The sequence below is a fragment of the Nicotiana sylvestris genome, chromosome 9 (assembly GCF_000393655.2).
Source record: "Nicotiana sylvestris chromosome 9, ASM39365v2, whole genome shotgun sequence".
Taxonomy (NCBI): domain Eukaryota; kingdom Viridiplantae; phylum Streptophyta; class Magnoliopsida; order Solanales; family Solanaceae; genus Nicotiana; species Nicotiana sylvestris.
This window is the reverse complement of record NC_091065.1, coordinates 86,626,155-86,653,557: the sequence shown is the minus strand read 5'-3', so window position 1 is coordinate 86,653,557 and position 27,403 is coordinate 86,626,155. Positions and strand designations below refer to the sequence as shown.

The window sequence follows — 27,403 nt, the reverse complement described above, 5'->3', positions numbered from 1 at the left end:
TGAGAATTAAAAAAAAAATCCATATTACAAGTTATACGTAAGTATACCACAAAATTTCTCATAATTTAGAGATATTTTTATTTTTTTGATTTATTTTAGCTGGATCCCCGCACTCGTATCCGTATTAGGATCCGTATCCACGAATCTTAGAATTTACATTTCGAAGGATCCGACCTCTAGATCCGCACCTGGTTGGATACCCGCACCTGTGTCCGAGCAACTTAGCCGGTGGTAGTAGAATTTGGGACACAACCAAAGAAGTACGAACAACTCTGTAAATGAGATGTAGTACCCGAAATAAAATGTACATGGGCAAGTAAAAATCTCTTAATGCAATGCAAAATGCAGTCAAAGCCCTGAAAGACTTAAGCTCTCAAGCTAGACTAAATTTAACGGGCATGAGTATTTACTTGCTTGTCAAATCATCCAGCACAATTCTTGCACATCTTTTACCAAACCAGTTCAAGGACGGACAGGCAAATAAGCGAAGCATTCCATATCAGCCACTCAATTAATATTTCAGGGGTACAAAAGTTCAACTATTAGCTAGGGTTTGGCCATAGATTTTGGCTTCACTTTTTTAAAATAAAAATAAAAACATTGTGTATTTATGAAATATGATAATGTATTGGGGGAAAAATTTAAAAAAAATTCAAGTTACCAAAAACTACCCTTTTTTTTTGTGAATTTTTTTCGCCCACTCACAAAACTTCAGCTTTTCTTCAAATAAAATGCATGTCCAAACACAACTTCAACTTTCAAAATTATTTTCCAACACCACTTCAAAAAATCTTTTTTCTAAGTTTCAACCAAATCTGACCAAAGTATAGCTTAGTATTCATTTGGAACAAAGCGTCTCAAATTCAAACACCTTATTTATTTGTAACAAAAAAGTAAAACGCCAGCCTTTCAGGATATAAAAAGGCTTAATTAATTACATAAAACCAGTGGACGATACGATGATTCACCTAGAAGGAGCTAAGTTATTGCCGGCGGCAACGGCAACTGAACCGGCAGCTATATCACCTGGAATATCAGGTTTTTTCGGATGTTTTCTTCCGTATGGCACCGTCCCTTCAGCCGATTCCGAAAATCCTGCATCGGTATCCGTTCCTTTCTGGACCTACATTAGTTTCATATAATCAACAATTACGTGCTTAAACATGCACTGTTACGTTCACAATATGAAATTAAGTGAAATGGAAACGCACTTGTTGTACTCTAGTGTCTGGGCGAGGAATGTGAAGTTTTCTCCGAGGGCTGGTGTCAGAATCCGGCGTCGTCTCGAGAAGCGCCTTCAGTGAAATCACCTGCTGAATCGCCTGTGATTTATTCCATGATGGCCTTCTCATTCCTGTGCAAAAATATATTAAGATATATTCTTCAGATGTTTTTTTATTCGATTCTCGATTTTCGAAGCTCCTAATTTTTTAATGTGCTAGCAGAGGGAGGGGGAAAAGAAATAGAGAGAGAAAGAGACCTTTTTCTTTAAGGTAACGGCGGCAATCTTCGCGAGTGAGCTGAGAAATGTCGTCATCAGTAAGCAGGTGGAGAGGTTTGTCCAGAGGTGATTTGGAAACTGTTTCTTCCGGCGGCATGCTGCTAAATTCAGGTTAAAATCGCTATAATTTCGCCGGAAAATCGGCAATAGAAGATACCTGAGGTTGACGCGTTGAGTGTGAAGTGAGTGAGTGGGACTGAGCTGACTGAGTGGTACCGGCAGTGGAATTCGAGTAGTTACGGAAAAATAAGCCGCGGCGTTGCCGCTTAGATTGTTGCTTTTTGTTTTTGGCGTAACCCATTTGGGGGAGGCAAGCCTGCAACCCCAGGTTGCCACGTAATCAGGGATGTCATTATTGAAAAGGGAGATAGCCCCATCTCATCTTTCGAAATTGGTGATGCCCTTTGGCCCGGGGGTGGGGGTCCCCTTATTACCACCTCTACTTCGCAGGCTACTTGTCCCATCACATAGTATTCTATATTCAAAACCTATCTACCTACGCCAAATTCAAATTTCACTTATTGACTGTTTGGCCAAGCTAAAACTCCGTTCATTTGGAGGAGTCCTTGCTCCAAAATACTTTTGGAAAGAAATAATTTGTGCTTAATTAAACAATATAAAAATACTTTCGAGAAATAATTTGTGTTTGACTAAACTTTTTAAAAAATATTTTTAAGTATCTATATTATTATAAAAGCATGAATACAATGTCGGTTTACAAAAATAACCTTATAATATTAAGCATAATAACTCATAATAAAAAGGCACAACCGAAATTCTAGATATTAGTCTTCTAATCCTATTAGTTTTAGGACAATACTACACGTTAGAAATTCTACATGATTAACTTTAGGAATCCTATTAATATAATTACTTTCGGTATGTCTAATTCATATAAAATTGAACAATCAAAATCCTTTCATTGACCTAAATTTCGGAATCTCTTTTCATGCGTTAGGTCATATAGATGACACATGATGGTTTTGCATGTATGACGTAATATATGTCAGTTATACAATTAAATATTTTTAGTCTGTAATCCTATTACTATTAGGTAGATTTGTCAAATGGGTCGGGTCGACCCACGAATCGGCCTACATAACCCATTAAAATTGACCCTTTAACCGGCCGATGACCCACGAAATTCTAACCGAACCAACCCATTAATTTAAGGGGCCTGGGCCGGGCTATAATATTTTGACCCACTAAACCGGACCGTATCCGAACCGGTAGTTGACCCACAGGTCAACCGACCCAGACCAGATCATATATATATATATATATATATATATATATATATATATATATATATATATATATATTCAGACAAGTGGTGAAAAATTAAATCCAAACATTAAAAAAAAGAATATAGTTCAAGACACTATGAGGCGTCTTGTCGAAATAGTCGAATTCAATATGTTTTAGACTATTAGTTATAGAAATAGTTGAATTCCATATGTTTCTCAAATTTTAATGTTAATAAAGTATTTTTCACTTTTATTCTAATTGGTTCAAGGACATTTAGTAATTTCAAGTTCGTATATATGTATAAAGTTTGAAATTTTATCAATTATTAGTTTTTATCCTTTTTTAATTAAATTGGATTCAGTCCATTAGGGCCCGGGTTAAGGGATTACGGGTTACGGGCCCGGGTTGGATCAATATATTTTGATTAATGGGTCGAATCCGGATCGGCCCCTATAAAAAAGTGAACCGGACCAGCCCGGTTAAGGACCCAAAGGTCAAGAGTCAATAGATTTGGGTCCGGATCGGGTCGACCCATTTAACAGGTCTACTATTAGGATATACTTCTTAAGAATTCCTATTAGTAATTTAATTTAAAAACGCATTATAATGTCCTATTACTAATTTAGTTTGATAATGTATTATATTGTCCAAATCTATTTAGAAAGGAGACTATATTATTCTAAAAGCATAACTACAATATTAATATACCAAAATAGCCCTAAATTATTAAGCGAAAGAACTCATAACGAAATGACATAACTGTAATAACTTATTTTTTGGACTATAATACCTTCTATGCTAATTTTTAATATTTAAAATTTTAAAATGAATAAAATTTTGTCTATTAAATTCTTATTAAAAATAAAAATTAATTTCATAAGAATCCTCCATATTGGCAATACATTACCACTCTATAATGTCCAATACCAAGAAAAAATAAAAGTAATATTAAAATGGACTGCATAAGAGTTGAAATTCAGAAAAAGATACCCCCGCGTTAATATATATTTATTTTATATTTAAACTATTTTTCTACTCAAATAATATATTTTAATAAATTTTTCGTATAATATTGAAAAATACCAAATTATTAAACAACAATTAAGAAAATATTTAAGAATATAAATGTGTGATAAAGAGAAAAAATAATGATTGATAAAAGTCAATACCACTAATGATTCTACATGCATAACGATCTAAAAGTGAAATGTCAAATCAATATTTTACTCTTTGAAAATAAAATTTATGGTGGATAAAATTATAATTAAGGTTAAATAGTCAAACCAAGAGATGAACTAATATTAAGATTTGAATCAACATAAAATAAATTATTTTTTATGTTAAAGCCAAATAATTAAAATTTTAAATTAATTATTTAGCAAGAGAATCTAATTCAATTATTTTTTAAATTCATCATATGAGTAAAATTCTTATTCAAATTTTAAAAAAATCTTAGGGTACATAAATTTATTCCACAAAAAGACCATTAGAACACAAAATAAAAAGAATAGTATATTATTAAGAATCAAAATGCTATACAAGTGTCTGAGGAAGCACAATCAAAGCTAAATCCTAATCAAGAACAGGATTTCCAAACTATATTATAAAGAGTCGACTATGGTATAACGAGATTATTCTTTGTATATGCCTCCGGCGGAATCGAAATAATATTTTTATGTCATGTATTACTTGCAAATATTATATTAAGAGACATGACACTATTAACAATAATAGCAAGTTGTGTACCAACAACAATTTTATTGTGAGGATTTTAGATTTGATATACCTTTTCAAACAATTTAAATAATCATCACAAATATATCAAAGCAGAGCAATGGTGCTAAATTTATAAGGAAAGTAAAATTGATAATATGGGATGAAGCACTTATGACTAAGTATCAAACGATCGAAATAATTGCTTAGAGTTCTAGAGATATATTAGATATTAATGAACCGTTTGGTGAAAAATTAACGGGTTGGGAGGTGATTTATATACTAGTAGTTTCAAAATCGACAAAAGCTGAGACTATAAAAGCTATCTTGCCAAAGTTATACTTCTGGCCTCAAATGAAAAAGATTCAACTGACAAGAAATATAAAAGCAAGAACATAATATGTCCATCATGCTACTGAAAAACTTAGATACGCCGAATAACTTATGTAATAACACACAGATGGTATATAGAAGTTTTGACAATAATGACATACATGCAAAAATTATGATACGGGTCAATGTGCTTCTAAGTATATTCTTATCACTGAATTCAACTTTTGTCTTCTGAAACTAAGGAATATCTTTTTAAATTTGTGTGGAAATAATTTTTAGTATGTTTATGTTTTGCAAATATAATAAATAAAGTACAAGGACAAACATCTTAAATATTGGACTATATTATCACAGTATATTTTCTTGCACGAACAACTGTATGTTGCACTTTCAAAAGGGATATCAAGATCGGCAACAAGAGTTATGGTTAAGGCATAGTAACCAAAGCATTAGGAGAAAACATATACGGAAAAAAAAAATTATCCACAAAGAAGTATTCGTTAATATGTCATCACATTAAATACTTTTAAACTATAGTACATAATTATCTAACTAACATGGCAAAATTGATTATTTATGTAAGTTTTAATGATGTTCTTTTATTTTAAATTCATGTATTATGCTAATGTAATAATATTTTTCGGCATTGATGATTGTTGTGTTATTAAACATAAAATTTCTCTCATAATTAAATTTTATTATTCGTTCATATAAATAAATGTTTAAATCATTACGTATCATTATTAACGTGCAATGCACGTTCATAGATACTAGTTAAATTATAAATAAGCACATAAAGAGATTTACTTAACAGTTAATAATAAATAAATAAATAATCTCAAATATTTGTTATTAAAGATAATAATTAAGTTTTTTTATTTTATTTAAGTAAAACATGAAAATAAAATTAATAAGTACTTTAATTCTTTCAAGATGATTTAAATATATCAAAAAATTATTCATCATATTATACATTAGGAGAATTCTCAGTAATATAATCTCTAATTTTAAGTATTAGATTTAAAATAAGTAAGGTTATTTTCGTATAAATTATATTTTGCTAAGGGTATTTTTTGTAAGAAAAAAAGTTAAAACTGTTTCTTCCCAAAAACACTTTCCCCTTCCTCCCCCAAACACTTGAGTTAAAAAAAAAGTAATTTGAAGGAGGAGGGGGTACTTTTGGCTTTGGAAGAAGTTTGACCAAACAAGCTATTATTCTATATAGTGTATAGGTTAATTTGTATAAATTATTCACCATTTTCTATCAACACATATAATTAAATGTTAAGTGTTTGTAATTTTGTTCACGAGGTCTTAAGGTGATGAGAATAGCTTTTTTATTCTTTACTGAAATTTGAATTTGGTGTTTAATGTTTGCACTCATTTCATTGTTTATCACTTTATCTAAATTTGCATTAAGTTAGCTCTTTCAATAGTACGAAGTTCTTTTTTAAAGCTCGAATTCAAAATCACTAAATAAGGGTAGAATGATGCCAGCTGTTTCACTAAATTCTTTGGTGATTTTTGTGACCTACTCGTTTTGTAGGCTTGTAGCAGTATGCGTCACTTTCTAAGAACTTGTCTTTCATAATTTTACGTGGAAACAGTGTCACTGATCTTATTATTATTTATGTTACTACTTTTTCTTTTTAGTTAGCTATGAGCCATAGATTGTTAAATTTGTTTTGAAAAATTTAATTTGAGTAAAGTTTGGTTTGAAGATGAAAATATGTTTGGACATCAGTTTTCAAAACATATTTTACCTTTTGTTAAAAAAAAATAAAACATGATTTATGCCCACAAGTTCTAAAAACTATCACAAATACCCAACAGTACTTTCATCAATAACATTCATTATCATTATCACAAACCATATTTCTGAACATAAATAAATTTGATACAAAATTTTCATTTTTATAAGAAAGAATTACAAGAAAATATACATGACTTCACACGATAACAAAAAAATGGCCCATGTTTTTAAGTTTTACCCCACCTAGCCCACATTGTACATATTTTGAAAGCACTAGCAAATTCAAAATCTGTGTTCTTACAACTATTGCTTCTAAAAACTATGAAGTTAAATCTGTATTATCACAATCATTATTTTCACTCTCTCTTCTCCTCACATCTTCTACATATACTTCAAGGGACCATGTATTTTCTGCTTTTCCTCTTGCGTCACCTGCTTGCAATGTAAGAAAATTGAAGAGTAGACGTCCACCATTGAAGACCATTCAAAGCTTTGCTTTTGAAAATGAGTTTTTTTTTTAATTTGTTAGTTGTTTGGATTAGGTGTTGTTCCAATTGATTGAAAATATCAAAAAGAGTTCAAAATTTAAATTTGGAGTAGATTTTGAGCAAGATTTGAGTTAAATTTCAGAAAAGACACAAGGAAGAAGACGAAGTCAGTTTTTTGTATAATTATGTATAATCTTGTATAATAGTGTATATGAGTGTAGAAACACACCTTATACACTATTATACACTTTTATACACCTTTATACAAGCGTCTGTAGATGAACTTCTTTCACGATTTTCAGTTGTAATTCTTGTTCAAAACCAATCTAAATCTTCATTAAATGACTTCAGATTTTATATACAACCTCCTTATACTATTTCTAACAAGTCTAAATAATACCCACTCCAAAATTCTCACAAAATCAAATTCGCAATTTAAACCCACATATTTAAGCTTGTTAAAAAGCTAATTTTCACCACCCAAATGAATTTGATTTGTTGAATTAATATTTGAGTCACAATTACTGCTTCGAAAATTAATTTAAAAGCTTAAGGAATCTTTTTTAAAAATTAAATAGTATTTTTGAGAACCTATTGGAGTTAGATGTTGAATCTTAGCATATTTTGGGCCAGTTGATTGTAAATTGAAATATGGGCTATAAAATTGAAAAGTAGGGAGCCCAGTTGTTCTAATGTGAAATTTTCCCTTTTTATAATGAACTACATAATACACTATCAGATGACCGAGAAGACGAAGCAGCATTGTTACAAAATAATAAATGGTGGGCTCATTTATAAAATACAAAAGTTTGGAGCAATTTTTAAAATTTTTTAAAATATAGTAGTAATATTTTTGGCCAAAACTAGTTCTTGAGCTGGTTTTGGGATTTGAAAATTTGCCAAAATATGGATAAAATTTATGTACAAACATATATTTGGCAAAAAAAAAAACTTAAATTTTTTGACAAAATCTATGACCAAACGGGTCCTTAATGTTCGCTACTTAAAACGATTATACTAACTTTTAGGGCTCGTTTAGTACTAGAAATAAGGGATAATTAATTTCGGGATTAAATTTGAGATAAATTTATCCCATGTTTGGTTGAGATAAAATCGTAATATAACTAATTTCGGAATTAGTTATTCTGGAATTGTAGTATTTTTTTTTATCCTCATGGGAGGGTGCGATAACTAATCCCGGAATAATTAATCATGGGATAACTTGTTTCCCAACCAAACGATTCCTTAGGGGTTAGGGTATATAAGAATAGTATTGAATATGATGTATTAGTAATATGAGGATCAGTAATGTCAGGATTAGTTATGTCGGCATTAGTTATGTTGAGATTATATTTTATGACTTTTTGATGTGGTGTATTAAAAATGATATGCGTTATATAATTTCCAAAATATATATTTGTTTACAAAAATACCCTCAATATTCTTTAGCTTTGTGGGACTTTAAGGGCAATTTTATCTTTCATCATGCTTATACATATATTAAGGAGTCGTTTGGTAGGAGGTATTAGAAAAAATAATGCAAGCATTAGCTCTATGCATTACTAATACCTTGTTTGGTAAATTTTTTTAATCTGTGTATAACTAATACTTGTATTAGTTATACATCATACTTGGTATTATCCTTTGTATAAGTAATGCATAGAAAACCATGGCATTAGTAATACAAAGGCCATTAAGGCATGAGTTAGTATGGTTAAAGACAAAATTATCCTTAAAATCTCTTAAAGCTAGAGAATATGGAGGGCATTTTTTGTAAATAATTATTTTTCTTAAAAACTATGCAATGCATTATAATTTTAATTTACCACACCAAACAATAGATAAGAAATAATGTATGCATAACTAATGCTTGCATTACTAACCCATGCATTACTAATCCATGCATTACTAATCCATGCATTACTAATACATCTTATTCTGCATTATTCTTATACACTCTACCAAACGACCCCTAATAGTCTTGGTATTGCTAATACCATAATTTTCTATGTGATAGTTATACATAGGATAATACCAAATAGGGTTTTTAACTAATATATGTAGTTGGTGAAAAAGTTTATCAAATAAAGAATTAATTATATCAAAGCTAATACATGTATTATTTTTTTAATACATCCTACTAAACAACCTCTTAGGGTCATTTGGTAGAATGTATTAGAAAAAATAAGTATATATTAGTTTTGGTATTATTAATTCCTTGTTTGAGTAAACAAATAATTTTTTTAGAAGTAAGTGAAGAAAGCTCTAGAATTGGGCAGCAAAGATAAGGCTTCTCTTCCACCTTTATCTAGGAGCTCATGTGAGTGTTTTAGTATGTTTTACGATAAGGATTTACGAGATGACGATCGCTGTGAGTCCAAAATTTGTTGTTGGTTTGAGATGAGTAAGGGGTTGTTTTATGCATTATAAAGAACATGAGATAGTGTCTAGCTTCGTATATAGTTTGTGTGTTGTGTGAGCTAGAAGAAGGTTGGGTGTGGAGAACACCGATGAATTGTAATTCTCTAGAGGTCGACGCTCCCCGAGTGTTTGACGAATTGTTTGTATAACTAAAGCATGATGTTGGGCTGTTATTGTTGATTATAGTCCTTGTCTTTAACGTTCCTTATAGATTGAAGCTTATGCCGGACGGATCGATTCTTTATAATTGAGCTAAAAGTTGAAAATGAAGGTATGTAAGATTAAATATTAGCACGTCTTAGTACTTTTAGAATATGTTTATTTTTATTATGGCTTTTTAATTATCAATATTATATTACATAATTTTATTATCTTTATTATTGAATATTTTAGGATAATCCATAACACATCTCATATTTTGTATTATTTTCTTGGATAATACCTTATATAGTTGTATCTTACTAGGATTAAAGAAATATTTTGAGCACAAGTTATATGTTTTGTTGTACGAAAATTTTACTGGATTTTTTTTTGAAAAAACCCGAAAACCCGAGAAAAACTGAGATTGAAAAATTCGAGTTTTATTAGTTTGATTGGGTCTTTAGATTTAATAACTCGACACAATTTATTTGGTTTGGTAATTGCAAAATCCGAACTGATCCGAACTATGTACACCCTAATTGTATACTCTATAATTACTGTAGTTCCAACCTTGTAGGTTGGCTAATGCTTTTTATGTTTATTTATGAATTATATATGGTGTCGAAAAGTTTTGATCACACTAAATATTTATCTCGATTCCACACTAACCTTAAAGGCATAGACTTTAAAAATTATTTGTTTGTCACTAATTTAATTTACCATAATGCATAAGTTGCATGCATATAAGTGTTTTAACATGCAAAATTTAATTCATGATACGACCAAATATTATTCTTATTGTTTCGTCACTTGTTAATAAGGTATCAAATGAAATCCGGGGAAAACAAAATGAACACTTTACTAAGCAAACACTTTGTATTGAATCACTTTTTATCATTATGACATAGATCCAGTTTTACCTATTTTTACTAAGTAAATAATGTAGCAATACTGCTACTACTGTTGTTTCAATTTTATCCACGACTTGGAATCTATAATAGAATTCATAATCATAAAAGAATACCAGTTTTATTGATATTTGATGCCTTTCTTTCTAAGTGGTTGGTCTCATTAAGTCCTTATATGGTTGGTCATTATTACTATATATAACAAGGGACAACCATGGACTTTTGTAGTTCTCACAAAAGTTTCCAATAAAATGTTAACTATTCCATTAATTACTTCTAGGTACTGACCTTATTTCCACACACAACAACAGAGAAAAAGATGGCGGTTTACTGAGTATTCTGGTTTCCAAGAGTAAGCGAGTCAGAAGCCTATATTACGTGGGACCCATACAACCATGGTAATGTTGTACTCGTGTAAGAACATGATTGTTTCTTCGCAGCTTTGCTTTGGACAAATGTTAGAATCAAATTCGAGACTCCTACTTATCTACGTCTCTTCCAATATTGCTGAGGATATAATATGTGCGAAATAATTAATTTAGCTCACCCATGATAACATAAATAAGTTTATCTAAACAGTATTACACATGACTGTCTATCACAAGTGAAAATTAATTCAATAAAAATAGAATAATTAGTTCAGATAGTATTATCTGAATACATTATTTATAGTTTGTTTGGTCAAGTTTCTAAAACCAGTTTATTTTAATAAGTGTTTTTTTTCTCAAAAATACTTTTCTGGTGAAAACAATTTATATTTGGCTAATTAATTTGAAAAGCACTTCCGGACAACAATTAGTATTTGGCCAAGCGATAAAAAAGTGCTTCTAAGTGTGTTTTTTTTCAAAAAAGTGCTTCTGGATATAAGTTTTTTTTCCTGCTTCTCCAAAATTGATTATGCTTCTACTAAAAGTACTTTTTTCTTCTAAAAGCTTGGCCAAATACTTTAACTTTGAAAAAAAAAAAATTAAAAAAATATTTTTGACCTTGTAGAAGCTTGGCCAAACAAGCTATAAATTATGATAGAATAATGTGGTTTGATGATGATTTTAAGAAACACAAACTTTTTTTCTATTTTTAATGTATATATGCAAATAAATTTATATGGTATTTAGTTATATGAAATTTGTCTTATTGTTATACAAATAATTCATCTGTATATTTTTTTTAATGTGATAAAATTTGACTAGACAGTATTCTTAAGAGTTTAATTTGATTTATATATTCCATACTAAGTGATGATTAAGATATTTAAGTGAATTTAAAATATGTAGTTTAGTGAAGTTAGATTTTGAAACTTGCAATAGTCCTATGCAAATTGATATTTTTACTATATATAATAAGGGACAACCAAGAATTTTTGTCGTCCTCGCAAAAGTATCCAATAAAATATAAATTTTTCAATTAATTACTTCTAGGTCTTGACCTTATTTTTTAATGTCAAATTTATTTTTTGTTTTATGATTTACTTCTTAAAGCTGTCCTACCTTTCTTATTTTTTGATTTTTTTATCTGGTGTCCGATATCCGTATTGGAGCCTGATTAATTCGGATTCGCGTCGCGTAAGGCTCATTTGGAGGAAGCTCTCCCTACCAAGAAATTTTTTCATATCCAGGCTCGAAGTCGAAAACCTTGGTAAGGAAGGAGCAGCCTTATCCACTGCACTTTATTTTCCATGTTACTTTCATCTATTGATCTTATCTATTAACCTGAAAAATAGTCATTTTTTCGCTAGATTCTTGTTTCTTGTTGATCTCTCATTCTCCTTTTTCATTTGTTGCTTATTATAGTTTTATACATCTAGGCATTTCTTTTATTTTATATTTAAACTTTAATGAGCTCATATGTGTCTAAAAAGTCAGTGTTATCTGTCATGATCGGATTATCTTTAAAATCTCTCGTTTGGTTAACTTTAATTAATTTTCTAAACACAAAATAAGTTTGGTTGGATTCGGTAATGTTTTGGTTCAAATGCTTTATTTTTCTTAAAAGTTCACTAAATATCTATATTATTAATTTAAGTCAGTATTATCAGTCATGATATGGTTATCTTTAAAATCTCTCGTTTGGTTAACTTTAATTAATTTTCTAAACACAAAATAAGTTTGGTCGGATTCGGTAATATTTTAGTTCAAATTCTGTATTTGTCTTAAAAGTTCACTAAATATCTATACTATTAATTTTGAACTAAATAACTTTAAAAACTAGTATTCAGAATTCATAAACTTCAAATTCTGGCTCCGCTCGTGATTTGAAGTAAAAAACAAAATCATCAAAATGAAAGTTAAAATATTAAAGGAGTGAAATGAAAGTTTTACTTTTATATCTTGAATTTGGGCTCGGGCTTAGCACGGGCTTCAAGAACTAGTCTTCTTTATATATGCTTAAGGATAGTTTCTTCGTACGCGTTTCTTTTTCATTTCAAAAAACATGTAATGATCTAATTTGTTACAGACTTTCTTTTGAAAAAAAGAAAAGAAAAAGAAGTAACATTTTATTTGAGCTATAACTTACAAGGGCTGTTTGGTTGGAGGGATTGATTAAATGGGATATTCCCGTATAAAATTTGAGATTAAATCAATCATATATTTGGTTGAGTATTACCTAAAATCAGGACAATTTCTATGCCACAATCATGGGATTATCTATCTCATGTAAAAAATGGAACAGATAATCCTGGTTATAATTCCAGGATAATCTGATTTTGACTTTTGAGCAAATCGGCGACCCCACATAATTATTTCTGGGACTATACTAAGTAGTCAAGAACCACCCTCAGCGGATGTGTTAACATTATTAGAAAGGAAGTTAAAAGAAGATAATTCAAACGTCAGTACGGAAAAGAAAACAATCTACACAATCTCAATCCTTTAGTACTTGTAAAATTGAGAAAATAACTATCATGATCCAATTCCTACTATAGGCCGTGATGACGCCTAACGTCGCCACCAGGCAAGCCAGCGGTAAATTATCCATTTAATTTTTTATTTTAATATTGTTAAAGTCATTAATTTTATTTAATAAAGAAACAAATAGTAGGTGACCGTAGTAACATTAAGCATAAAGTAGACATAAGAATAAAGTAATGAAATTAATAAACAAAAACCATGAATATTTACTAGAATTTTTCAAAATCCGGTGTTACAAGTGCACGAGCAAACTGATAGAATATACCAAACCTCCTATACTATTGTCTGAAGTAAGATAGACATAAAAGTAAATATAACAAGGAGGAGACTTCGGGTGCTGCAGAACGGAGTATAGGAATGTGACGACCCAAAGGGGTTATCACCTGTTTTCTTACCCATTATGTGCTTCCGAGGCCTTGAAAACCTCATTTAGAGTCGCCTCAATTTACGTGGGTAGTCCGGGTGCATAGCCGAAAAGCTTAAATATGAATTTTGTGAAAATGCTAAGTTTTGATGTTAAAATGAATAAATTTGACTTCGGTCAATATTTTGGGTAAATGGACCCGGACCCGCGATTTGACGGTCCCGGAGGGTCCGTAGGAAAATATGAGACTCGGGTTTATTCCCAGAATTGGGAATTTGGACCTCAATTTGAGGTCTGATTTCAAAGCAAATTATACATTTGGATTCATGGGGGAATGGGTAATCGGGTTTTGGTCCGAACCTCGAGTTTCGACCACGTGGGCCCGAGGGTGATTTTGACTTTTTGGGTAAAACTTTGGGAAAACCCATTTTCATGCATTGGGGTTGATTGATTTAGCACTTATTGATGTAATTAAGTAACTTGTGACTAGATTTGAGCGGATTGGTGGTGGAATCAAGGAGTAAAGCTAAAATTGAGGCTTGAGTGGTGTTCAAAGCTCCGAGGTAAGTTTTTGGACTAACCTTAGCTTGAGGGATTAGGAGTTGAGTCTTATTTGCTACGTGCTAATTGTCTAGTACGACGTATAGGCATGGTGACGAGTATCTATACGTTGGTGTCTAGCATGACCGTGAGTCTTTATATTGCGGATATTCTGATCTTGTTGTATCTTTCATGCCTTAATGATGATTTCTATATGTTGTAAAAAGCATGTGAAAGAAATTGTGATCTTTGAACTTCGAGAAGCATTGGCTCGAGTGATAATACGAATTGTGAAAGTATATGAGATAAATGGAACCCTTTGGAGCATTGACTCGAGTGGTAAAGTGAGTTATAAAGTAAGAAGTGAAAGAAAGAGAGAGTTATTGAATTGTTCCCTTGCCGGGATGCTTGTTGCTTTGTTGATTATCTCCCTTGCCGGGATGTTGAGATTTATTGATATTGTTCCCTTGCGGGACTTAGCTATTTAATTGTATTCCCTTGCCGGGATTTCTATTATTATTATTTGTTTAATCCCTTGCCCCTTGTTTGTGATTGTTGTTTGGGTGAGGAAGAACGATAAAACACGAAGGGTGATGCCGTGCATTGTTTGCTATTATGAGGAATACGTGTAAAAGCACGAAGGGTGATGTCGTGTATATTATTAAGATACGATTGATTTGGTGAGGACGAGAGTAAAAGCACGAAGGGGGATGCCGTGCATTTGTTGATTTCTGATTTCCTTATTGATATTCGAGTTATGTTGTTTCTTTCATTACTTGCTGTTATTTGATTTACTTCGAGGTATTAGATTTCCTTACCCTATTTGCCTTGTGATTGTTGTTTGGGTGAGGAAGAGCGTAAAGCATGAAGGGTGATGCCGTGTATTGTTTTGGTGAGAACGAGAGTAAAAGCACGAAGGGTGATGCCGTGCAAATTGTTGATTTCTGCTTCTTTGTTGATATTCTAGTTATGTTGTTTCCTTCCTCACTTGATGCCTTTCTATTCGGAACTATATTCACCCCCACAACATGTTTTTCCTTCCCGCATTGACTAGTTATTCCTGTATCTCTTTTCCGCTGTATATATATATATGAACTACACAGGTTTATTTGGAGTCTGGTCCTAGCCTCGTCATTACTTCGCCGAGGTTAGGCTGGACACTTACCAACACATGGTGTCGGTTGTGCTGATACTACACTCTGTGCTCTTTTGCACAGATCTAGGTCTTGGAAAACAGCAGTAGCACGGGAGCCAGCCTTCAGTCCAGTGAGACACCGAGGTAGCCTTGCAGGCGTCCGCAGGCCTGGCGTCTCCTCTATATTTTATTTCAGTCTGTTATCTCATGTTTCCGAGACAAACAATTTATATTTTTCTTTCAAACAGTTGTATTTAGTACTCTTAGAATTCGTGAGTAATGTGACGCCAGTTCTTGGGTAGAGGCATATATTGATTTTCGTATTATTGTTCAGTTTCTTTAATTTACGTCTTCCGCATATTTATTTAATTCCGTTGTTTTCATGATATTACTGATAATTGTCAAAAGAAGTAATTTATTAATGAAGTAGCAGTTAAGAATTGACTTTCCTAGCTCACATTAGTAGGAGCCATCACAACTCTCGAGGGTGGGAAATTCGGGTCGTGACAAGTTGGTATCAGAGCTCTAGGTTACATAGGTCTCACAACTCACAGACAAGCTCAGTAGAGTCTGAGGGATCGGTTCGGAGACGTCTGTATTTTTCCCCCAGAGGCTATAGAATAAGGAAAATTTCACATTTGTTCTTTCTTGTCGTGCGAATTTGTTCCTCAAATGCTAATTGGATTTCTACTCTGCTCTTTCGCAGATGGCGAGAACATGCACTTCCTCATCTACTGCTCAGCAACCCGAGCCCCCAGCAGCAGCTCCCACTAGGGGCAGAGGGTGAGGTCGAGGCCGTGCTAGAGGCCGGGGTAGGGGCAGAGCTCAGCCCCGAGCAGCAGCACCAGTGGCGGAGCCTCAAGTTGATTTTGAGGAGGGGGTTCCGGCCCCAGGAGTTTCGGTGGGCCCAACGCAGGTCCCAGAGGGGTTCATTGCCACCCCAGTTCTTCAGGAAGCTCTGGTCCGATTGGTGGGCCTCATGGAGAGTGTCACCCGAGCGGGTTTGCTTCCCGTAGCACCAACCACTTCTCAGGCTGGAGGAGGGGCTCAAACTCTTGCTACGCGCACTCCAGAGCAGGTAGCTCCCCAGGTTCAGGTTCCAGCGGTTCAACCAGCTGTGGCAGTTCAGCCAGGTATAGTAGCTCAGACCGGCGATGGAGCGACTATGTCCGCCGATGCTTTGTGGAGGCTGGATAGGTTCACTAAGCTCTTCATTTCTACATTCAACGATGCATCTATTGAGGATCCCCAGGATTATCTGGATAGTTGTCACAAGGTTCTTCAGAACATGGGGATCGTTGAGACCAATAGAGTTGATTTTTCTACCTTTCGTCTGTCTGGATCCGCCAAGACTTGGTGGAGGGATTATTGCTTAGCTAAACTAGCCGGTTTGCCATCTTTGACTTGGGAGCAGTTCACAGCGTTGTTTTTGGAGAAGTTTATCCCCGTGACTCAGAGAGAGGCCTTTCGGAGGCAGTTTGAGCGCCTCCAGCAGGGTTCCATGATGGTCACCCAATATGAGACTAGGTTCATTGATCTAGCTCGCCATGCTCTTGTTATACTTCCCACCGAGAGAGAGAGAGAGAGAGGGAGAGAGGGTGATGAGGTTTATTGATGGTCTTATTCAGCCGATTCATCTTCAAATGTCCAAGGAGATCGGGAGTGAGATCACTTTCCAGGAGGCGGCCAATGTGGCCCGTAGAGTTGAGATGGTTCTGTCACAGTGAGGTGGTCATGGGTCAGATAAGAGGCCCCGTCATTCAGGCAGATTCAGTGGTACCTCGTCTGGAGGTAGAGATTCATATGGTAGAGGCCATCCTCCTAGGCCCTTTAAGTCAACTTTCCAGGTCTCTCATGGTACTTCAGGTGGTCGTGGTTCTCAGATGCACTATTCTGATCAGCAGCCTTAGAGTGCACCACTAGCTCCCATCAGTGCACCGCCGCTTCAGACTTTTCGAGGTGGTCATTCAGGTCGACAGGGCCAGCAGTTTCAGTAGCCGAGGGCTTGTTACACTTGTGGTGATCCCGGTCACATTGCCAGGTTTTGCCTTCGAGCACCAGGTATCTCTCAGCATCAGGGTTCTCGTACTATGGTACAGACACCAGGCGTTCCACAACCCGCCTAGCCAGTTAGAGGTGGGGTTAGAGGTGCTAGAGGTGGAGGTAGAGGTCCTATAGGTGGAGCTCAGGCCGCCAGAGGTGGAGGCCAGCTAGCAGCAGGCCGTCCTAGAGAGGTAGTTCAGGGTGGTGGGGCACAACCCCGATGTTACGCCCTTCCAGCTAGGCCCGAGGCTGAGGCTTCAGATGCAGTCATTATAGGTACCATTCTGGTTTGTGATAGAGATGCTTTAGTGCTATTTGATTTAAGGTCTATGTATTCATATGTGTCATCTTATTTTGCACCGTACCTGGTCATGCCTAGTGATTCATTGAGTATTCCTATTTATGTGTCTACACCGGTGGGTGATTCTATTATGGTCGATCGAGTTCATCGTTCTTGTATTGTGGTGATTGGGGGTCTTGAGACCCGTGTTGATTTGTTGCTGTTAGACATGGTCGACTTCGATGTTATATTGGGGATGAACTGGTTATCCCCGTACCACGCCATCTTGGACTGTCACGCTAAGACTGTGACCTTAGCCTTACCGGATTTGCCCCGTTTAGAGTAGAGAGGGACTCCTGGTCATTCTACCCGCAGTGTTATCTCGTACGTGAAGGCTTGGAGTATGGTCGAGAAGGGGTGTTTGGCCTATTTTGCTTATGTTCGCGATTCTAGTGCTGAGTTTCCCTTTATTGATTCGGTGCCCGTGGTTCGTGAGTTTTCTGATATTTTCCCTTCAGACCTGCCAGGTATGCCACCCGACAGGGATATTGATTTCTGCATCGATTTGGTTCCGGGCACTCAGCCCATTTCTATTCCGCCATATCGCATGGCCCCGCCAGAGTTGAAAGAGTTGAAGGAGCAGTTGCAAGACTTGCTTGAGAAGGGTTTCATTAGACCCAACATTTCACCTTGGGGTGCGCCGGTGTTGTTTGTCAAGAAAAAGGATGGTTCGATGAGAATGTGCATTGATTACCAGCAGTTGAACAAGGTCACCATCAAGAATAAGTATCCACTGCCGAGGATTGATGATTTGTTCGATCAGCTTCAGGGTGCCAAGGTATTTTCAAAGATAGACTTGAGATCTGGCTACCATCAGTTGAGGATTAGGGCATCCGATGTCCCTAAGACAACTTTTCGCACTCGGTATGAGCATTACGAGTTCTTGGTCATATAATTTGGGTTGACAAATGCCCCAACAACTTTTATGGATTTGATGAACCGAGTGTTTAGGCCTTATTTGGACTCGTTCGTGATAGTCTTCATTGATGATATTCTGGTATATTCCCGTAGCCAGGAAGAGCACGAGCTGCATATCAGAGTGGTTCTTCAGACTCTGAAGGATAATCAACTATATGTGAAGTTCTCGAAGTGTGAGTTTTGGTTGAGTTCAGTTGCATTCCTGGGTCATGTCGTATCAGCAGAAGGTATTCAAGTTGACCCGAAGAAGATATAAACAGTCAAGAACTGGCCTAGACCAGCATCAGCTATAGATATTCGGAGTTTCTTGGGATTGGCAGGCTACTATCGTCGGTTCGTGGATGGGTTCTCATGTATTGCAGCCCCGATGACTAGGTTGACCCAGAAGGGTGCCCAGTTCAGATGGTCGGACGAGTGTGAGGCGAGCTTTCAGAGGCTCAAGATAGCTCTAACTCAGCACCCGTGTTAGTATTGCCCACGGGTTCAAGGCCTTACACAGTCTATTGTGATGCTTCCTATATTGGGCTTGGTGCAGTATTGATGCAGGATGGCAAAGTCATTGCCTATGCTTCGAGGCAGTTGAGATTCATGAGAAGAACTATCCGATTCATGATTTGGAGTTAGTAGCCATTGTTCACGCAATGAAGGTCTGGAGGCATTATCTGTATCGCATGGCATGTAAGGTGTTCACTGATCATAAGAGTCTTCAGTATTTGTTCAAGCAAAAGGAGTTGAATTTGAGGCAGAAGAGGTGGTTGGAGTTGTTGAAGGATTATGACATCACTATCTTATATCACCCGGGAAAGGCCAATGTGGTGGCCGATGCTTTGAGTAGAAAGTTAGCCAGTATGGGCAGTCTTGCTTATATCCCAGTAAGTGAGAGGCCGCTTGATTTGGATGTTCAGGCCTTAACCAATCGATTCATGAAGTTGGATATTTCTGAGCCTAGTCGGGTATTAGCTTGCACGGTCGCTAGTTCTTCGTTATTGGAGCATATCCGTGATCGGCAGTTTGATGATCCCCATTTGTGTGTCCTTAGAGACACATTGCAGCGTGGAGGTGCCAAGCAGGTTACCTTAGATGCTGATGGAGTTTTGAGATTGCAGGGTCGAGTTTGTGTACCTAATGTGGATGGGCTTCAAGAGTTGATTTTAGAGGAGGCCCATAGTTCCCGGTACACTATTCATCCACGCACCACGAAGATGTATAAGGATTTGTGGCAGTATTATTGGTGGCGTAGAATGAAGAAGGATATTGTTGCATATGTGGCCCGGTGTTTGAATTGTCAGCAAGTTAAGTATGAGCATCAGAGGCCTGGTGGTTTCTTTCAGAGGATTGACCTTCCCGAGTGGAAGTGGAAGCGGATCACTATGGATTTCATTACTAGACTTCCGCTGACTTGGAAGAAGTTCGACGTAGTTTGGGTCATTGTTGATAGGCTAACCAAGTTAGCGCATTTTATTCCTGTGGCAGTCTCCTATTCATCCGAGAGGTTAGCTGAGATCTATATCCGGGAGATTGTTCGCCTTTATAGTGTGCTAGTATCTATCATTTTGGATCGAGGTATGCAGTTTACCTCGCGATTCTGGAGAGCAGTTCAACGAGAGTTAGGCACCCAAGTTGAGAATAGCATTTCATCCTCAGACGGACGGGCAGTCCGAGCAGACTATTCAGATATTAGAGGATATGCTCCGAGCTTGTGTCATTGACTTTGGAGGTTCGTGAGATCAGTTTTTGCCTTTAGGGGAGTTTGCCTATAACAACAGTTACCAGTCGAGTATCCAGATGGCTCCTTATGAGGCTTTATATGGTAGGCGGTGTCGATCTCTGGTTAGATGGTTTGAATCGGTAGAGGCTCGGTTATTGGGTACGGATCTAGTTCAGGAGGCCTTGGACAAGGTCAGGATCATTTAGGATAGACTGCGTACAGCCCAGTCCAAGCAATAGAGCTATGCAGATCGCAATGTTGGAGATGTGACTTTTATGGTTGGTGAGCGGGTATTGCTCCGAGTATCGCCTATGAAGGGCGTGATGAGATTTGGGAAGAAGGGCAAGCTTAGCCCTAGGTTCATTGGTCCGTTTGAGATTCTTGATCGAGTGGGAGAGGTGGCGTATAGACTTGTGTTGCCACCGAGCTTATCAGCCGTGCGTCCAGTTTTTCATGTGTCCATGCTTCGGAGGTATCACGACGATCCATCCTACGTGTTAGATTTCAGCACTATCCAGTTGGACAAGGACTTGTCCTATGAGGAGGAGCCGATAGCTATTCTAGACCGGCAAGTTCGTCAGTTGAGATCCAAGAGTTTTTCTTCTGTTCGTGTTCAATGGAGAGGTCAACCTCCTGATGCATCGACCTGGGAGTCCGAGTCCGATATGCAGAGCCGTTATCCTCATTTATTCCCCGACTCAGGTATTTCCTTCTTTTGTCCGTTCGAGGAAGAACAATTGTTTTAGAGGTGGAGAATGTGACGCCCCAAAGGAGTCATCACCTGTTTTCTTACCCATTATGTGCTTCCGAGGCCTTGAAAGCCTCATTTAGAGTCTCCTCGATTTGCGTGCACAGTCTGGGAGCGTAGCCGGAAAGCTTAAATATGAAAATTTTGTGAAAAATGCTAAGTTTTGATGTTAAAATGAATAAATTTAACTTCGGTTAATATTTTGGGTAAACGGACCCAGACCCGCGATTTGATGGTGCCGGAGGGTCCGTAGGAAAATATGGGACTCGGGCGTATGCCCGAAATCGGAATCCGAGGTCCCTAGCCCGAGAAGTGAATTTTTTTAAGGAAATTGTTTTTCTGAAAATGTCTAAGGAAATTGAAATGAAATTTGATTAGAACGAGTTGGTATCGAGCCCGTATTTTGGTTCTGGCGCCCGGTACATGTCTTATATGACTTGAGTCATTCTTGTGAAATTTGGTTAAAAACAGACGTCGTTTGACGCGATCCGGACCTTAATTGAGAAATGTGATGTTTAAAAGAGTTTTGAGAAATTTCATTCATCTCGAGGTTTAATTCGATGCTCGTGATGTTATTTTGGTAATTTGATTACACGAATATGTCCGTAGGATGTTTTTGAGGTTGTTTGTATACTTGGGTTGGGGTTTTGAGGGCTCGGGTGAGTTCGAGTAGGTTCCGGGATGCCTTAGGCTTAGAAAGTCAGATGTTGCAGGTTCAGGAAGTTGCAGGCCTCTAAACCCTTTAGTGCGGTCCGCGAGAAATCGCGTGCGACCGCGGAGGGGCCAGCACTGCCACAGTTGCCTTTGTGCGGGGCGCGGTGGAGGTTGTGCGGCCGCAATCGCCTTTGTACGGTCCGCACAGGGTGCTGAACTGCAGGTCTTCAGGGAGGCCTGTGCGGTCGCAGTCCGTTTAATACGGTCCACGGTGGAGCTCCGCGGCCGCAGTTCTTTTTATGCGGTCCGCGGTGAGGGTTTGAGAGGGGTATAAATAGACGGGATTTTCAGCTATTTTTCACTTTTCAAAACCCCGAAAAAACATAAGAGACGATTTTTCAAACAACCTTTCTTCTCCAAATCAATTGTAAGTCATTTTTAACTAGTTTTCTTCAATCATTAACATCTTTTAACATGGTTTCTACTTAAAATCAAAGATTTTCATGGGGGAAATTGGGTGTTTTGGGTAGAACCTAGGTTTTTCCAAAAATTGGGGATTTGGACCTCAATTTGAGGTCCGATTTCAAAATAAATTATACATTTGGATTCGTGGGGGAATGGGTAATCGGGTTTTGGTCCGAACCTCGAGTTTCGACCACGTGGGCCTGGGGCTGATTTGACCTTTTGGGTAAAACTTTGGGAAAATGCATTTTCATACATTAGGGTTGATTCATTTAGCACTTATTGATGTAATTAAGTAACTTGTGACTAGATTCGAGCGGATTGGTGGTGGAATCAAGGGGGTAAAGCTACCATCTTCCTCTAGTCAATCGGATTGCTGGTGCGTCAGCTATTATGGTGATCATGGGTTGATGGCCCTGCTATACCGCCTTGCCCTGAAGTCTGGGGCAGAATCTCCTCATATGAACAAGCTCCCCGCACTCATAAAAACCTCTCGGTACATAAGATTACTAGCCATGGGTTTGACCCTAGAACCTGAACACCCACTGGAAGAACCCTAAATAGCTGGTGGATGGTAGGAGCTCTCTGGATTGGCACTGAAATAGGGCTACACTAGAGCACCCCGAGAAGGCGGTGCTCCTCATCCTGCCTGAGATATGAATGGGTCCGCCGAAAAAAACTAGTATGCGTCATAGAGTCTATGAACTGCAACATACGACCCATGAACTCCTGCAATCCCAGCGTGGACATGAAATCTACCGGAGCCGGCTCAGCTGCAGGCGCCTCATCCTGCCCCTCAATGAAAGGATCCTTCACTAGATCCTATGGTGGTAAAATGGGAGCAGCTCTAGGATGCACTTGTCCTCTAGCAGGAGCTGGAGACCTCCCTCGACCTTTAGCAATAGGGAGAGCAGCTCCTCCACCACCGGGTACATACACTGCGCGCATTCTCACCATCTGTGAGAGAATAAGAGAAATATACTTAGCACAATATCAACTGCACAATAGGAGATGAAGAAAGAGAAGTTTCCTAACACCCTATAGCTCTCCAAAATAAGTACGAACGTCTCCGCACCGATCCATAAGACTCTATTAGGCCCGCTCATGACTTGTGAGACCTAAGTGAACCTAGTGCTCTAGTACCGAGCTATCATGACCCAATTCCCACTATAGGCCGTGATGGCACCCAACGTCGCCGCTAGGCAAGCCAACGATGAACTATCCATTTAATTGTTCATTTTAATATTGTTAAAGTCATTGATTTTATTTAATAAAGAAATAAATAATAGGTGACCGTACTAACATAAAGCATAAAGTAGACATAAGAGTGAAATAGTGAAATTAATAAACAAAAATCATGAATATCTACAAGAATTTTCCAAAATATGGTGTCTCAAGTGCATGAGCAAACTAGTAGAATATAGAAAACCTCCTATACTACTATTTGAAGTAAGATAGACAGAAAAGTAAATACAACAAGGATGAGACTCTAGGTGTTGTAGAACGGAGCATAGGAAGCAGCTCACCACTAAGTCTTCGGGTAGTAGGGGTACGCGCCTGACTTGCCACAAGATGCACCTGCCTCAGATCCCACACAATTAGTATAGAAGTGTAGCGTGAGAACATATAAAACATGTACCCAGTAAGTATCTAGTTTAACCTTGAAGAGGAGTGACGAGGGGTCTACGTTGACACTTACTAGAGGTCAATAAATAAAGTGTAGGAATCTTAAATAGGCATGAAAGACACCAATAACAGTGAAATAAGAAATAACAATTAATGATTCTTAAACATAATATCACTTTAGAGTTTCCAACTATCACATAACAAGTCTTTAACACAAAAGAGCCACCACATAATTTTCAAGTTTCAGATCAAGAAGGAAATATCAAGTGTAATCAGAGTCCGAGCAATATTACACACGATTTATCCCGAAGTTGTACGACCGAATCCAGAATAATGTGTACACTGCCGAGGGTTGATTGGATTGAAGCATAGATACATCTAATATACTGCCAATGCATTCGGCCTAATCCACAAGAATAGGGAAAACTCTACAAACTCCGGCCAACGATTAAGACATAGGAGTAATACTCCAAGAAAGCATAATTTCCACTATCAATCAAGTATTCTGCCAAACTCAAGGTAATGAAGCTCGCTCTCATGAAATCCTTTATCCAATTTCATTATAGATTCAAGTAATTAAGTTAGCAAGTTGGTTGCAAATAATACAAGTAATGGATTGTAAAGTCCTAAGTCTACCTGGACATAAGCATGATTTTAGCTATGTACGGACTCTCATCACATCGTGTGTACGTAACACCCAAAATTATTAGGAAATAACCATTTTAAATACCTACAGGGATAATTTCCCTCTCTTAAGGTTAGGCATAAGACTTATCTCGTTTCCAAGTCCACTTCCTAGTCCACAAATCACACTAAAAGTCTCACGTCAGTGCTGAGGAATCTGAAACTAGCCAAATGTTGTACAAACTAATCAATACATGCTCAAAAGTTCATAATTTAATTATTAGAGTAATTACCCAGCCCAATTTGGAAGGTTTCTAAAATTTACCCCAGGCCCACGTGCACGAATCCCGAAAATTCTCATAAACAAATGTTACCCATAACCTCACGAACACAAATATATAATTATTACTCAATTCCATAATCATTTTCTTGGTCTAATTCCATTTATATTAAAACCTAGGGTTTTTAACAAAATCCCTACTTTTTATAATTTATATATTAAAATCTACCCATAATCCATGTATTAAACTCACATTGTGTAGAAAAATCTTAACTTATGATGCTAGGTGAAAATCCCTCTCTAAAAAGCTCCAAAATCGGCCAAGAGATATGTGCAATGAATGAACTTGCCGAAGTCCCATTTTTAAACTAATACACTGCCATGGCATCCCTTCTTTGCGATCATGAAAAGGGCCTCATGATCGCGAATGAAATCTGCAAAGGCCCCCTTGAGAATGTACTTCGCGAATGCAAAAAAGGCCACACGAACACGAAGGCTTGCCTGGCCAAAGCTCCGCGAATGCGGTCCAACCTTCACGAATGGGAAGAGCAATTGGCCAGCTGACCCTTCGACCTAATTTCTACTGTACAATTGCAGACCTAGGTACGCGAACGCAATGATTAGTGGCCCAGAGCATTGCGATTGTGAGCTTCTTATCGTGAATGCGTAGAACAAAGTTTTTTCCAGCTCCATTCCCTCATTGCAAACATGAGGGCATCTTCGCATTCGCGAAGAAGGAAACCAGAACCATAACCTTCAGCAATTTTGAACTTAGCTTCGAGCAGTCCGAAACATACCCGAGCCACCTGAGACCCCATTCAACTACACAAACAAGTCCATAAATATAATAGGGACCTGCTCGAACCTCCGAAACACGTAAAACAACATCAAAACTAAGAATCACATCCCAAAACCAAATTGATCAACTTATGAACTTCAAACTTCCTCAACTAACTCCGAATGCGTCGAATCAAACTAGATAATTCAGAATGATGCTAATATAATGACTCGATTGGTCATTTTGAGCTCTAGCATATCGTTCAGAGGTTTGAGGCCTTTAATAGCTTCACTTTATGTATTATGACTTGTATGTATGGTTGGTTTCAATTTTCGTGAAGTTCAGAGTTGATTTATAAGGATAATTCTCAATTTAAAACCTTTATGTTGGAATAATTGACCAATGTTTGACTTTTGAGTAAATAACCTCGGAATCAAAATTTGAAGGTTCCAATAGGTTCGTATGATGATTCTGGACTTGGGGCTTTGTTCGGGTTGAGTATCGGATAGTCCGGGAGCATTTTGGCGTCTACTGTGGAAAGTTGGTATTTTGAAGGTTTTAGAATTTCCTAAGTTCGATTTGAAGTGGACTTTGGTGTTATTGATGTCCGTTTGGATTTTTAAGCCTTAGAATAGGTTGTATTGTGATTTGTGACTTATACGCAAAATTTCGCGTCATTCCGGAATGTCTAAGTGAGATTCGGACGCGCTCGGCGAAGCATGAAGGCTTGAAAGTTAATAGAGTTTATGAAATTGAGTGGTTTTGATGTTGTAATTCGTATTCTGAGCCTTTGAACGAGTTAACATAGGGTATATAAACTTGTTAGAATGATTGGACGGGGTTCTTCGAACCTCAGGTGAGTTTTGGGGTAGTTTTGGAAAACTTTTACTTTTAAACAGTTGATATCTTATGCTAGGGGTGTGAATGGCGATCACGGAGGTCAAGGCTACGATCATAAAAAGCTAATATCATTTCATGCCTTGTGAATCGCGATCGCAGAAGGAAAATCGCGATCACTAAAAGGAATTTTTGCTGTCCAGTCTGACTTCGGGAGCTTATATCTTGCAATCTATAAGGAATTTGAGGATGATTCAACTTTGAGAAATTTGTGAATGTATATTTTATACCTGATCAGATATGCTTATTCAACATAGAATTGCTTATGGATGAATCTTTGGGCATAGAGGATAAGACTCATGCCTAACTCTATTTTAGGTGCTACTCTTTTATGCCAAAGGGTTGTAAGATGATTTGATTATTCATCCGTGTATTATGGTCCTGTGTAGCTTGTGGTGTTATATGAGCAAGATGGTTCTCGAGATGTAGGTCATTTATTGCACTTAGTCGTGCTTGGCATTTTGTAGCGCATGTCGCTATCTATCTCCCCAGGGTTGTGTTTATGTACTTGGTATGTTTGTGGTCGATATTCGAGAATTTCATAGGTATGAGCATTTTGGCTCGATGGGTATTTCCTTGTTGATTGTTATGTGTAGATCGGGTGGCATGCTTCCACGGGTATGATGTGTAGATTGGGTTGCACGCCGCAATAGTGAGATGTTGAGTGTGTTTTGTTTCTTAAGCTTGAGATAGGTTTATAGTAGTTGTTTGCTTGATTTGAATGTTATGCGGGCTGGGTAGTTCTTTACCTAAGTTCATTTTTCCTTATTGGTAATATTCAAGTTGTGGCTTGTTAGCGCGTTGATGGCGTCGTATGAGATTTTAGATGGTGCTTAAGGTGGCTTATCATTCGAGCAACTTGTACTGCGCG

The 27,403-nt window shown here is 36.9% G+C and overlaps 2 protein-coding genes across 4 annotated transcripts in view; both read right to left on the bottom strand.

Annotated features, from left to right (window-relative positions):
- LOC104246600 (protein TIFY 4B-like) overlaps nucleotides 1–1,895 on the bottom strand; it is a 6,739-nt gene extending 4,844 nt beyond the window's left edge. Inside the window, exons 1-4 of one of the 3 annotated variants that reach the window (XM_070156176.1) lie at nucleotides 1,659–1,895; nucleotides 1,481–1,599; nucleotides 1,212–1,354; nucleotides 969–1,123 (exon numbers count right to left, since the gene is read on the bottom strand). In XM_070156176.1, the coding sequence (XP_070012277.1) occupies nucleotides 969–1,123; nucleotides 1,212–1,354; nucleotides 1,481–1,598 (416 nt within the window). In that variant the 5' untranslated portion in view covers nucleotide 1,599; nucleotides 1,659–1,895. Of the gene's footprint in view, nucleotides 1–968; nucleotides 1,124–1,211; nucleotides 1,355–1,480 lie in introns of all 3 variants that reach the window. The other 2 variants (XM_009802446.2, XM_009802444.2) reach the window with 2 other exon arrangements.
- A 21,254-nt stretch (nucleotides 1,896–23,149) lies between these two features.
- The window catches only part of LOC138877880 (uncharacterized), an 85,255-nt gene continuing 81,001 nt past the window's right edge, over nucleotides 23,150–27,403 (bottom strand). Inside the window, exon 8 of the mRNA XM_070157526.1 lies at nucleotides 23,150–23,284. Coding sequence (XP_070013627.1) covers nucleotides 23,150–23,284 — 135 coding nt within the window. The remainder of the gene's footprint in view (nucleotides 23,285–27,403) is intronic.